Below are 14,642 nucleotides of genomic sequence, written 5' to 3'. Positions count from 1 at the left end.
TAAATCTGGTTGTTTCAGGTAGCCTACTGGTGGAAAGTGCCACCAGCTAACATAGCAATCCCATAGTGTTTTCAAGGCAGGAGACATTCAGAGGTAGTTTGCCTGCCTCCCGACCCCTAAATCACATGTTTTGCTTCCCCTAATTGGTGCATTAGTTTTTCAAGCTACTCAGGTGGTGGAAGCATAAAGAGGTTGTCCCTGATACACTCAGCCTAAGTTTTGCCAAATGCTCACTGTTCTGTGTGATTACTTGATTCAAATCCAGTAACCCCTGAGAGACCAACAAGATTTTTGGAATATAACCCTTTGAGGGTCAGAGCTCCCTTCATCAGATACATATCTGAGAAAAAAAGCATCCACTCTCAGAAGTTTATACCCTTAAGTCTCGTTGTTATCCAAGGTGCTACTGGACCTGATGCTACCCTCTGGGTCTGTGTGCATGGCTCGATCCCAAGATGGAGAGAGAACACGTGACACGTGCATGCAAAGGTGAGCACATTCGGTAATAGCCACAGGCACGCGCAGGCAGAAAGGAGACTCCCCCTACCCCGTCCCCGCAGCGAGAGTGACTAATTCGCAAGATGCTCCCTGACATGAGCTCTCCCCCCTACCTTCAAGTTTTCGCAGTCTAATTGCTTGGAAAGGGGAATCTTATAGCTTTGATGCATTGCCGACCTAACCCAAAACGACCAGTTGCATTTTAAAAATATGCTTAGACTGCTGGATTTCATTTGCATTCCGTTTGCTGCCATAGGTTGCGTGTGTTTGTGGTGTTGATTCTGATCCATTTCACCTCTCAGTTATTCCGTTTATGCTATTCCCCCTTCGTCCCCTTTTTTCAAGACCAGGGAGGAAATAAAGTGCAAAAAGCCAGCCAACTTGCTAAAATTCTTTCTAGCAGCTGTTCAAAAACGCAATGAATTACGCATATCATTCTGATTCCGAAGCCGTTCTCTGTTATTTGTCTTAGGATGAGCCAGAACGCATCCAAAAGCCGAGCGACGGAGCAGCGCAGCATGTACAGTTTCTACTGCTGAAAAGCGTGCGCGATCTAACAGGAAGCAGCAGGCGCAACCAGTCAATCTAAGAACAACAGATTCCTCCCAGGCTGAAGAGTTGCGATTCCACGAGCAGCACAAGGCAAAGGGGCAGAGAAGCGTATTGCGCACGCGCAAAGTGGCCTGGGCGGCTCCGCCCTCTTTCCTGGCGCTTCCTTCCATCCTTCCCTCGGGTTCCCTCTGCTGGCGGAGGTGCTTGCACGTCTGAACGCTCCATGGCCGGCGCCGGCGGACCATGACTGACTACGGCGAGGAACAGCGCAATGAGCTGGAGGCTCTGGAGTCCATTTATCCAGACTCTTTTACAGGTAGGAAGAAAGGCGGCGGGTGGGCGCGTGGGGCTTAGTTTGCAGAGTAGGTTGGGTTTGCGGGGCGGGTGGCTGCTGTTTGGAGTTTGCATGTGTTTGGAGTTTAGCCCAAGTAGAAGGGGGGGGGGGTCCCCATTTGGGTGAGAGAAATTCCTTCCCGCGCCGCACATATCATGCATTTTTAACAACAGTCAGCTTCCAAAATGAAGCGTCCCCCTTTATCTTGGCAGGACTTCACGTGCGATGTCTAAAAGTTCAGGGATGAGTCTCCTTTGAACTGTATTACATTTCCACCTTTCATTTTGGCAGTGTTTGGTGGGAGGGGAAAGGCTACGTAACGTTTGGGGCTTCCGGGGAGGGGGTGTGGCTGGTAATTTGCAGAATTTATTAACTGTATGAAACCATATTGGGAGGAGGTCCATATTAGAAGTGTCCACGAGGTTGTAACTGGGTGGCTGCAGTTACTGTCTTGCAGTGATTATACAAAGCTCCCTCAAACCCACAATTTAAGAAGCATTATGTGGAAGGAAGCTCTACTGAGAATAATTTCTTGAAATGTGGTTAGGATCAGGGTACTGATACAATGGGGTAGGTGGTGGCAAACTCTCCCCCCCCCACCCCCCCAGCCCATCTCTCTTACCAATTGAGACTAAAGGGGGCTTACATTATTCGCAATTCCTATTATTTCATCTTCACAACAACTCTGTGCGGTGGGGTAGGCTGATGGTTAGACTGGTCCAGAGTCACCCAATGAGCTTCTATTGCAGAATGAGGATTCAAACTTGGTTCTCCCAGATCCTAATTCAGCACTCCACCACACTGACTGTCAGTTATGTGCTATTCTTTTTTCTTTAAAACATAGATCCAAAGGTGTTTTCTAAGCTCAGATGATTTTGGGATTGGAGCACCGCAGCCCATGGCCATAGACTTGTTCTTAGTCAGCAATCCGTCCTGCCTGCCCTATGGATTAATTGTGGCTTTTATATTTTTGCATGCATATTTTTAGCTTGGTTTTCATTGTTTTAAGGATATGCTTTTGTTTGGGTTTTAGGTGTGTTTTTATTATGCATGTTTTTAGGGCACAGTCAGGTGCTACCCAGTTTAGCTTCATGCTTCAGAATGGCATGCATACAATTCTTTTTTTCTAAGGGGGGCAGGTTCATACCAGCAGCCCTTAGGGTGTTTAACGCCAAGGTGCAATAACTTCTTTGGGGGGTTCCCCTATGGCAGTGGTGGCGAACCTGTGGCACGGGTGCCAGAGGTGGCACTCAGAGCCTTCTCTGTAGGCACGCACGCGCAAACAGAGTGTCTCCCCCCCCACATTGATGCTGGCCTGGGCCGCTGGGCTTGATTATTAGCATTAAACCTAAGACCTAGTTTTGGGGAAGCAGTGTAGGTAACCCTGTTTAGTGCTGTTAAACCCCACTGATTTTCATGCGAAGTAAGCTTGGTTGCTGGCAATTGGGGCTTGCTTCTGAGTAAACCCTCCTGGTCGTGATTCATCCATTGGAAGAGTTGCACGGTTGCTTCAAAGCAAAGCCACCAACTACCACCAAGCTTACTCCTGAGTAACACGCACCTCTGAGCCAACCGGTTTTTCTAAACTAAAACCTCAGTATTCAGGTTAAATTGCCGTGTTGGCACTTTGCAATAAATAAGTGGGTTTTGGGTTACAATTTGGGCACTGCCCTAAGGATTGATGCCTGGCATATTTCCTTGGAGCAAATCCAATCCCGATTCCTCTATTTGGGGTCCCCCACTGCAGTTCTCTGCCTAGAGGCAGGGCAACATCTCCTGGAAACAAAGGCCTGGTGGATCACTCTCAAATTTTGGGTCAGGCTATGCTTCTTCCATGACTCTAATAGCCTTATCTATCATGCCCTTCCTGAACTCCAGCTGTCTACTTGGAGGGTTGTCATTGAATCCAAGATTCTCCCTGGACTTGGCACCAGCTCCATATTCTTCCCTCCAGAGAGATCCTCCATCGCATTAAGGAGCTGTCATTTGACCAGGAATATCAACTCCTAATTTGCAAAGCAAGGACTCTCTGTTCCCCTCTCCACTTCGATAGCACACCCGGGAAATGCAGGACAGCCGGTTACTTAAACTTACTGTTTGATCCTAAGTTGAGATGGGTGATCACTAGAGCAAGAACTAATACATTCCCTCTTACTCTATCCCCAGAGAGATTTATTGCATTTCTACACCAGATGAGTGCTTGCGCACATTGCCCAACCTCTGAAGAGACACTAGAGCATATTTTATTTGCCTGCCCCAGATTCATGGAATTCAGACCTAGCTTTTTTCTGAAAGTCCCAACTTTGGCACCCCCGTGCTCTCCAAACTGAACTATCTCCTGAACAATCAGGACCCTAAGATACTGGTAATGGTGGCCAACTTCCTGGTTAATATCTTGAAATAATTTTATGGGCTTCCCCGTTTGTATAAGTGATGCCTGTATATTTCTGATACTCCTATCAGCCGTATTATTCTGTCTAACCCTATTTTCTGTATGTTATATATTTTCTCTCTCTTTTTCCTTCTGATGCCTAATAAAGGTTGAGTTTGGTTCCCAGTCCTAAAGCTGGTTTGTCCAACGATATTTTCCTCATCCCAGGATTTTCAACAATCGTAAATTTGGTGATTCTTTTTAAAAATCCCATGTTGAACCCGTTACTGTGCAAACACCACTGGAGCAGAACCAGTTTATTTTTCTTGTCCAGCTGCCTGATCTCCCTGCCCCGCCACCTGCCCCCCAATCTCCCTACCTGATGTCATGTCAGTTTTCAACTCTGTTGAGTTGCTGACCGTTGTAGCCCGCCCTTCCTGAAATGTTTCCCCAATCACTTTTTCTGCTCATGGTATCGGCCGGGTGCCATTTTGCCTGGGTTAATCAAAAGTGGAGTCCCAAAATGTCCCTGTTTTCTTTTCTGTACATGTACTGGTTGCTCTGGGCACATAGCTAGAGAGATGTGCACTTTGGGCCGAATGTTAGTGGGCATATCATGGCTGGGGGGAAGTCGCTCATTTTTCACAAAAATATGAGAACGTAAATGGGAATGTGATGTGATGCTGTGCCCCATTGTTTTTTGCTGCTGCTTGCCATGTTGAGGCCTGCGCTGGGCCCTATCTAGAACTGGAAAAGGGGGGTTCATTTCCCCCCACTCGCTGTGGGTCAACCTTTTTGTGGGGGTGGCAATGGCCCAAAATGGACCTTGGGTGGGAAATGGCCAGTTTGAGTTCAGTGTTAAGGAGAGGTCGGCAGCCCAAAAAACAACAGCCAATCAGAACGCGGGACACCAGGGATATTTGCGCATGCACAGATACACTTGCGGTATGAATACAAAAGACCCGGGTTCATGCGAAACAAACTTGAGCATTTCCTCCTGGTCTTCACTTGATTCCTTCACAGAAACGGGCAGTCATTCAGAGGGAGAAACCAGGATAAAATAGACACGGATTGTAAGATACCGATTGTAACCTGGTATAATTGTGCCATGCAGAAACGACCTCTGACACCTTCTGCTAGTCCAGCACAGCCCTCCCAAATGCACACTCTAGAATCAACCAGCCATATTACTCTTTCATCCCCTCTCACCTCCCTTTCTCTCTCCATCTCAGCTGTCTCTTCAAAGTCTCTCAAACACACACACACACAAAATCATTACAGGGACCTTTGTAGATTTGGTGTGATTTATTCGGTATGTTTGGCTTACCCCTTCTGATACGGGGTTTTGAACAAATAGGATTGCTTGTCTTTGCTAGAAATGCATCCTATGCTTCTGCCTGAGCACGTAAGAGCAAATCCTTTATGTAACTAGGCTTCTTTTGCCCCAAATTATTTTCTAAAATATTACACCTTGAGCCAAGGCTTCCATATGAAAACTTTTTAATACTTAGTATGTATTAAGTGGTACCAGAATGGAAGGGAGCTTTTGCGTATACACAGCATGTATTTCCTTCCTCACTACATGATGATAGCAGCCATTGCTCATTGGGGTTGAGAACAGGTTTTCGATGGATGTGTTTGTTTATCCAATCTTAATATTTGCTATCTCTCATTCAAAAACTAATTTGGGACTTGATAATATAATAATCTTGTTGGGCAAGTACAATTTGAAACAATTTGTTTACTTTTCTGTTAACAGCTAAGCCAGTTTGCATGCAGGTTTTCAATAATGCAGCTAAACAAAACACAAGCATTCATGCTAAAGAACTTCCTTGACTCAGTTTGTTACTATTTCCTTCAACAGTGCTCTCAGAAAATCCAACAAGTTTCACCATCACTGTGACATCTGAAGCTGGAGAAAATGATGAAAGTAAGTTGAATGCATTTAAATAGTCATATGAAAAGAAATCTGCCACAGACAGATTTTGTATCAGAATTACAGGTTTCACAATGTTGCATGGACTTTGCAAAACATATATGTTTGTGTGTGTACTAAAATCTCTTGTTTTGCCTATGAGGCCTTCGTTTTGTTTTTGTTTTTCTTCAGCTCAGGTAAAGGAAGACTATTTTGATTAAAGTATAGAGAAAACCAGATCTGAATTCCATGCTCAGCTGTGAGGCACTGGGTGCTTCTGGACAAAATGCTTTGAGTATGCTGAGGAAAGTGGTATACTACCGCTTACCCTCCTTAGTCGCTGTATCTGCCCTTTCTCAAAGTTCACTTCCTGTCCTTTGGCAGGATGTCATATTTATAGAGACCATGTAAAATCCATCATGTTTGGCACAAGCCACAAGTTTATTTTCTGGATTTTGTGGGTTAATGATCACACAGTTCAGTCCCATACATGTTTTCTCAGGAGCAAGTCCCATTTTATTCAGTAGAGCTTAGTCCAAGAAGAAGTGTGCGTATAATTGCAGTCCAGAATATGTAGAACATATGCAGCAAGCACACCGGATGGGTGGATTGATGATCTTCCATTACATGTTAAAATCCTGTTTGGGGGAAGCTAGTCTCCTTCAGTGAATTGTTGTGAAGTTACATCGCCATAATGGGTTTCTTGATTTTGGTCAAAATTTAAATGTAATCAATAAATATTTTTATCAGAAAGGATCATTGCAGTTTAATGTTATTCTGTACTGAAAGTATATGTAAATATATAATTACTATGTGACATTTGGGCATTCAAGACGAATAGTACATACAACCAGAGTCCTTTGTTTTGGTTGCAGCTATTGCCAGCTAAAGAAACAGTTGCTCATAAAACTTGATTGCTGTCTGCATTTCTGCAGTGGGAAAGTCTGCGAAGAAAACAAGCAAAGGAAGATCTAACTGCACATCTAGTGTTTTCCTGCATGTTCATGTCTCTTATCTTGAGATCCTGGCCTACCTGTAGCTCTGTGTATATCAAAAAGTGTTTGGCTTGGATCCCCTGGAACATCCTTCTGTTCACAGGAGCACAAGATGTCCTTTGAAGTGCACATCTGGGGGACTGTTTTCTGTGGACAGAAATTCTTCCATCAGTAAAAATTCTCCATTAGATTCAAGCCATAACTCTGAATTTTTAGAGAAGAGGCCTTTCCTAGATTAAAAGTAGAGCTTCAAGTTTTGTATTTACACAGGATTCTTGTGGGGCATGGTCTTTTTCAAAGGATGGATTGGATGATAATGCCTTCCTCCTTATGGTCATATGAAAATGCTAGTTTTAAATATTGGATTTTGTGGTATGTTGGAACAGCAGTGAGACTATTATCTGCTATGCTTAAAATGCTGAGGTAATAAGTCACGATTAGGTCAGCACACTTCACAGTGTTGCCAAAATGTGTTATTAACAATTGTATTAATCTGTAACAAAAAGTTAAAGGAAAAATGACTAACTCATTTTTTTAAGCTTGATAATGAATTTAGATTTTTTTTTCATGTGACCATTTTTTCATGTGACAGTTTCACTTGTTAATTTTTCTGTGGTTGTGTACTACTTTGAGGTAAAAGTAGATAATAAAAGTACTTACTTTTCAGAATTACATATTGCAGGACTATATATTGTGCAAGAAAGGCAGTTCAAGTGGATATTTCCCAACGGAACTCGTTACACAGACATGGGTCTTGACAGGAATCCGATATTGTTATGATAGTGGCTCAGGCTCAAAGGATACACAATAGCAGCAAATCCGTTAATTACATCTGATTCTGCATATTGAGATATAAAAGCAGGGCAAGGAGCACCAAGTTTAGAATAAAAAGTGCAGATATGATTGATTCTTGCACCCATTTCTTATCTCCTAGTAATTTTATCTTCATCAAGCTTACCTTTGCTGAGGAGAAAAGACTTTGAAAGGATAAATTGCAGGCAATTTCAGTTTAGTATTTCTTTCTGTGAAAACAAGGAGTCTCACAACTATCCTGCTGTGCACAGGATTCAAGTTGATCCAGCATTAAGCTTATGGTTCTGCTACTGTTCCATGTTCTGCAGTATCCCTCAAAAGCAAATTTGAGATATGAAGGAGATATGACTCACCCCTCATGGAATTTCTTTCAGAATATTATCAAGACCAGTTCATTATGATGATTTCATTGAACAAAAGTGCATGTTATTTGCTTTTATTTTCTGGATGCAAATGGTGGTTAATTCTGTGCCAATCTATCATGACAAAATATGATTTGCTTGCTCAGTAATATGCTTCAGAGTCAAGTCAAAATCCTGAACCATGTTGGAGCCTCCCCATCGTAGTTTATTTGGCTGAAAGCCTAAGAATTTGGGATGGAAGGCCAAGCTTCTAAATTGATTGGACCCTGTGTTGCAGAGGTTGCCATAGTATAGGATGGCAAGCATAGGATAGCAAACTCCTCTCCCACACCTAATTTTGTTGGAAATGGCAAATGAGTATAGAATGCTGCTTGACATTGCCTGACTCTGCATGCGCTGGGGGAGTTCTGAGAGAACAGTGACTGGCCCAAGTTCCTAGTTTTTACCAAAATGCACTTAAGGCAGATGTTAAATAGTGATGACTATTGTCTGAAGTAGTTATCTCTGAGTTGTCTCCTGTATTACAGCTGTTCAGACAACCCTCAAATTCACATACACGGAGAAGTATCCAGATGAAATCCCTCTCTATGAACTGCTTTCTCAAGAGAATCTTGAGAATAATGATGTCACAAAAATCCTGAAATTACTTCAAGAACAGGTAAGAACTATCCAGAACACTGAGAGTCATCTTAGTATCATGATACATTGGTTGAACACCAAAAGAAGGGTACTTCTTAATGTTTGAGACCTCACAAACAAAAGATTAAAGACAGTCATGTTTTTGTTTCCCCCCATGCACAAGCACACAAATACTTGTGAATACTTCATTTTCAGAAGACTACAACTCATTTAATGTTATTCCCTTCCATATAGCTGATTCAGGTGAGAATTCATCTGTACTATCTCTTTTGTATGTTTCTACTGTTGCACTCTGTGTTTATTGACTCAGAATAACGCGTTTCTCCTGGTTTCACAACTGCTAAAGTAGATGAATATGCACTGAAGATTTAGAAAATACGGTGTCTTCAAGTCCTTAATGCCCTTAGGTTGTTGGGTTGACAGGTAGTTAATAAATATAAAAAGGCAGTCTGCATTAAGAAATCTTTAATAAGCTCATATGATTTCCAAAATCTACAATATCTATGGAAGTATGCTGTTAAAATCATCAGTTGGTGTTTTCTTATCCAGAAGACTGCAGCCTACAACTACAGAATTAAATATGGCTCAGTACAGAACCAATAGGACTTTTTGAAAAAAGAAAATGAGGTTAGGGTATATTGGGAGGATAGACCAATATGTAAAGCGAATAGTGGGCAAAGACTTTCTTCTTGGAGATGTTTTACAAAAAGAGATATGTAGAGGTGAACAGTTGCTGTTAATCCAAATGAGAACCATGCACAGATTTATATTAAAACAATCTGTGGTCCAGTATATATTAATTACTTATTTTGAGATCTTGTATGCACCACTTCCTAATAAAGGCCTGGCAATAACCAGTGTTCAGACTGCATACATTTTATGGATTAGTAAGCAACATGTGAGTTTCAAGTAGGATTAAATTGTATAGTTTCAATTTGGGGCCATGGACCATGAAAGGAGGTGCAGCTATTGAGGAAGATGATCAACACACAGTCCTTTTTGAGAACAATTAAACCAAAGCTTTTATTACATGCAACAGCAGGAGCAGTGCCACAACATGGGGATAGATTCCCTCATCGGTCAACCCACCTACCACTTGATATGACCCTGTCCCCCCAGCCCACCTGCCAAAGGGAAACCATGGAGTGGCAACCCAGGAACCAACTGACCATGACCCTCTGTGTGGTTTCCCTACCACCTGGTGGTCAGAGCCAGCCGACAGCCCCCAAGGTGGGCATCCATTGATGAGTCCTCACCCCCAAGACTGCTTATGGAAGTCCCTAAAGGGGAAAAGCAAATGCCAAAATGAATCCATCCTAATGTCCAAACTGCGACCAAGCTGTTTCTAAGTAGATAAAGAGATTAAGCAGAGATAAATCCAAAATAGCACTATATTGATATACCATAAAATATAAACAAACCAATGAGAAGAAACAAAAACCCCTAACCATTCCACCATAGGGAGGGTGGGCAGGAGAACTGTTGCAAGAAAAAGGGTGCAGTCTCTTCGTTGTAAAAGGAGAGGGTGGGCAATGCAGGAGGAGGTCTATGTGACCCTCCTACCTCTTTTGGTTGCCGCCTTCGCTAGATGGCCAGAAGACATTCCCATTCCCAGTGTTGGTGACCTCCCTACACCCCCGTAGCCAGTGCTACCATCTGCAGTTGACTGGAAGAGCTCTTTTCTGTGCGCCTTGCCTGTACCACAAATACAGCTCCTTGGGTGAGTCTGAGGTTGGGCTTATGCAAATAAACTTTAAAAAACTCTTTTTGTTGATCTCTTGCTCAGAATTTGTGTTGTAGTGTGTCTAATTTCAAAAGGTGCCAATCCTGATGTTCCTTTCCTTAAAATTTCATTTGCCATGTTCCATTACAGCTTCAATATTTCTGTTCATATTGACACTCTTAGTTTGGGGATGTTGTCTTTTTGAATTTCAGGCGGAAGAAAATCTTGGCATGGTAATGATTTTCACACTTGTGTCAGCTGTGCAAGAGAAGTTAAATGAAATGGTGGATCAGATAAAAACAAGAATAGAAGAGGAAAAGAGGCAGAAGGAAATAGAAGCAGAAGAGGCAGAAAAGGTACATGGGCCCTCTCCATTTGTAAGCTTGGCTTGGTTATGTGTAGCATGACTTTGATAAATAGTCTTCTTGCAAGATAAGGCTGCAATCCTACAAAATCTTTGCTGGGAGTAGGACCCATGAGCAACATGTAACTCATTTCTGAGTGGGCCTGTTTTGGATTGCTCCTTAAAGAATATAACAGTAGTTTCCCTATTTGTTTCAACTGAAAATATAGCACAGAGCTGTCCATGTACAAAAATACTCTCTTTGAAACGAGAATTCCAGGTTGGAAAAAAATATGTTCTTAGAATTTCTGTAACCTTGGTTTGTTAGAAGACTACCAGGTGCCATTTCTCAATGCAGCTAATTGAGAAGAGATAATATTGTGTTCTGTGACAAAGCAGTGGCAATACGAATGCTGTGACTGTAACATCGTGGTACATAGCTGCCAGAACCTCAGATAGGCTGTTTCCTGGCAAAGCATCTGTTGGAGGCCTGTGCCCAACATGATTACTGAGAGAACTTTTTGTTACCTAATTGGTGTTCTGCATAGAGAAGACCGGGCGGGGATGGGGAATGGAAACATTTGGGGGGGGGGGGAGTTTTTCCCCCCAAGGCCATTTTCATATTTTCTTTTAGGAAAATTGGAAATTAGTGGGAACCCTGTTATGAAATAGTGTGTCCTTTAGAATGAGTGAAATGGTACCCATGGAAAGACCCAGAGTTTTCCACACACACACCCTCCATGGAGCTCGGGGTAAGCCCCACTTATGGTCTCCGTGTCAGCCGTGGGGGCTGTCCTTGGACCTCCTGGCTTGCCCTTGGCTGCTTAGGGATCAGGGTGCTTGGCTTGGCCCTTCCAGCTTACCTCCACCAGTTGCACCCTTCAAACTGCTTGCCTCCTCCATGCTGCCTTTCACAGTCACAGTCAGTATGGACATGGGGTAGGGGGAAGGAGGGGCGTGGGGAGAGATTTTCCATCCCCCACATAATTAAATTGCCTGTGCCCAGGGTTATTTGTGCCCATATGTCCCTCTGGCAGGCATGCGTCTGCAGTAAGCATTGCCTATATTTCAGTTTTTCCCCAAATTTCCTTTTTTTGTGTGAGGAAGGGAAAAAGCAGAAAAAAACCATTGTTTTGTGGTTTCAAAATTTCTTGAATTTTTAGATGTCTAGCACTGCATTAGGAAATGAAGTCATTTGGGTAGGTTTGACTTCTATATTACTTGGAGAAGTGAATCCACCTGCCATGATTGGACTTGGGGATAGCAATTTGTGAAGGTATAGATTTGAATGCTTAGAACTACATGCATTTTAAATTGGAGGATAAAGATGATTTTGTTGCAATGGTTAAAAGAGTTGCATGTTAGTTTCTTAAGGCTTTCTTTTTGAATTGTACCTTAATTTCCTTTTGTACAGCAATGCTTCCATGGCACTCCAGTCACCATTGAGAATTTTCTAAGCTGGAAAGCAACATTTGATGCAGAGATCTTAGAAAATAAAAGAAAAAAGATGAAAGAGGAAGAACAGTCAGGCAAAAATAAATTGACTGGTAAGCCATTTTACACATACCTGTTCTTAGATGTAAAATAGCATAGCTTGGATCCAAATACATAGGAGGAAGAAGCTCATGCACGTGTTTTCCCCACCTCTCCCCCCAGCAACTGCCTCTTTTTCAGACATCCCTGCCTGAAGATCATGAAATACCAGTGGACAATGTACTCCCTCCCCAGGGCATTTTATTAGGATCCTTCAGTGGGGGGATTTGGGGAAAGTAGGTGTTCAAAGCAGCTAGAAAAGTTCTGCTTGTGCAAACTACAAGTTTGGATCCAACCGTAACAGAACAGAATGCCAGTAATTAGAATCTGGTAAAGGTTTCTATCAGAGATGCTGAGAAATGTTCTTGTAGCTATTTTCCACCAGGCACAGATTTGACTTGTAGATTTAGGTAAACAGCATTCTAGTCTGCTATTGCTTACTTTTAGATGTACATATGCAAGTAAACTACAGATGCAAGTTTTGTGTTTGGCACAACTGAACATGTTGTGTGTTTCTGATCCAATTTTATATCAAATATTTCTTATAGGAAAGCAGTTGTTTGAAAGAGATCATAATCTTGATACATCGGACATCCAATTCTTAGAAGAAGGTAATACTGTGATTATTACCACGTCTGTAGTTATACATTGTAGCTGCTCAAGCCATGATCACAGTATGCTCTTAGTAATTAATTTAATGTTGTTTCTAGCTCTTGTTGAAGTTGTTAGAAGATGCTTTTGAAAGGGAAACATTTTTTTTACTCCTAGATTAGGACTTTATCACATAATGAGGTTTCTGAGACATGCCTCTTCTCTTATGAAAGCACAAAACTGTCCAAGTAGCTCTTCAATAATGCAGGTGGGCTGACATGCACAGGCTAAAATTTAATACATCTCCACTCAGCTAGTTCTAGGGCAACTGTCATAGAATCATAGAGTTGGAAGAGACCCCAAGGGCCATCAAGTCCAACCCCCTGCAATGCAGGAACACACAATCAAAGCACTCCTGACATGTCTGTGAACATTAGCATGCACACTAGTTTGAACTGCTAAGAACAAGGGCAGTCAGCAACTGTATTGATTAGTTTTCTTACAGGCCAGTTTTTAAAGACAAATCTTGGCCAATAGACTAGCCTTGCTTGTCTGGGTTGTATAATCTTGCTAATGAAGGATACTATTAAAATAATTTTGTTTTATTTTTATCCTGCTTTTCAACCTAAATTGGCTTTCAAAGCAGTTCACAAGCATTTATTTATTTACTAACTTTATTTGTTTTCCCCCATGGGGACCCATAGCGGTTTACATCATTCTCCCCTCCTCCATTTTTTTGTTCACAATAATCCTGGGAGGTAGATTAGGCTGCGTGTATGTGACTGGCCCAGTGAGCTTTTATGACCCAGTGCAGATTTGAACCTGGATCATCCAGATTTTACTCCAGTCCTTCAACCTGCACACCATACGGGCTCTCAAAACTACAGAAGACATTACAACACAAATCAAGAGTTACATAAAGAGGGTATACTTGGCTGAACCAGTCCTGGGCACTGTGGAGCCCTCTAATGACCTCCTGATGATAGTTTCAAGCAGGAAAATGGAGGACTCTGACCTGGATCCAGATGTCTGTGCCATTGCAGGAAGCATGAGGTGTTGGTACAGACTGGCATAAAGAGGCACTTACATTGGATGGAATGCTCTTGGATTTGGATGGAATGCTCTTGAATGCCGCTGAATACCTAATTTTGTCTAAGTACCTTCTTCTCTCTGGACTGGTTTCTTGCACGTGCAGGGTCAGTTTTGTAACTGTCTGTTCCAAAGGTCACGATTTTGAGTGTCTTCTGGGGTAAGGTTCTTTGCCCGTAGGTCTTCATTGATTGTGTCTAAGTACCTAATTTAATTTTGTCTAATTTAATTTAGAACCTAATAAAATAATTTTGAAGATATTTTGCCCTATTAATTGGAACCACTTCTTAAATTAATCCTTTTTGACATTTTGTATAACAAACTTTTTTAAAAAATCAACAGTCTGTTAGTAGCCCATTTTAGGTTAAGGGTGCTTTGGCCCAATTACACTATTATTTATACTTTACGCTTAATGATTATTTTGTATAATTTCAATGTAATTTTGTCTCCCCTCCCTTTGCAGCTGGAAACAGCGTCGAAGTGGATGAATCCTTGTTCCAGGAAATGGAGGACTTAGAGTTGGAGGATGAAGAGGATGACCCCGACTATAATCCTGTGAATCTAGATAGTGACTAGATGGAATTCAGCCTACCAGCTTCTTTGATCAGCCAGTGTGAACAACTTGTCCTGAAAAAAATTGGTTGGAGAGCCACAGTATCTGTGGCTATACCCACATCTGCTTTGGTTTCCTTTCTTTTTCTTACAGAAAAAGACAAGTATTTAATGTCAGGAGACATCTCTTCTGATGGCTTTCATCACAAATAATAAACTGACTGTAGCATCAATGTCTAAGTGTCTCTCGAGTGTTCTTGAAGAAATTGAACCATGTAACAGTAAAGTGCACATCAATTTCTGAATAAATCATAATTTCATGGCCTGCTAGA

At 42.1% G+C, this 14,642-nt stretch overlaps 1 protein-coding gene across 1 annotated transcript; it reads left to right on the top strand.

Moving 5' to 3' along the window:
- The first annotated feature begins 1,184 nt into the window (after nt 1-1,184).
- Nucleotides 1,185-14,543, top strand: RWDD1 (RWD domain containing 1). The gene is made up of 7 exons (XM_048492368.1): nt 1,185-1,366; nt 5,620-5,685; nt 8,368-8,498; nt 10,415-10,558; nt 11,960-12,092; nt 12,627-12,689; nt 14,222-14,543. Exons 1-7 carry the CDS (start codon nt 1,294-1,296, stop codon nt 14,332-14,334), a joined length of 723 nt encoding a protein of 240 aa, XP_048348325.1. The 5' UTR covers nt 1,185-1,293; the 3' UTR covers nt 14,335-14,543.
- Nucleotides 14,544-14,642: the final 99 nt, after the last annotated feature.

Source organism: Sphaerodactylus townsendi, linkage group LG01, assembly GCF_021028975.2.
Source record: "Sphaerodactylus townsendi isolate TG3544 linkage group LG01, MPM_Stown_v2.3, whole genome shotgun sequence".
In the NCBI taxonomy this organism is placed as follows: domain Eukaryota; kingdom Metazoa; phylum Chordata; class Lepidosauria; order Squamata; family Sphaerodactylidae; genus Sphaerodactylus; species Sphaerodactylus townsendi.
Note: the sequence above shows the minus strand (reverse complement) of the source record. Positions and strands in the feature narration are given on the sequence as shown.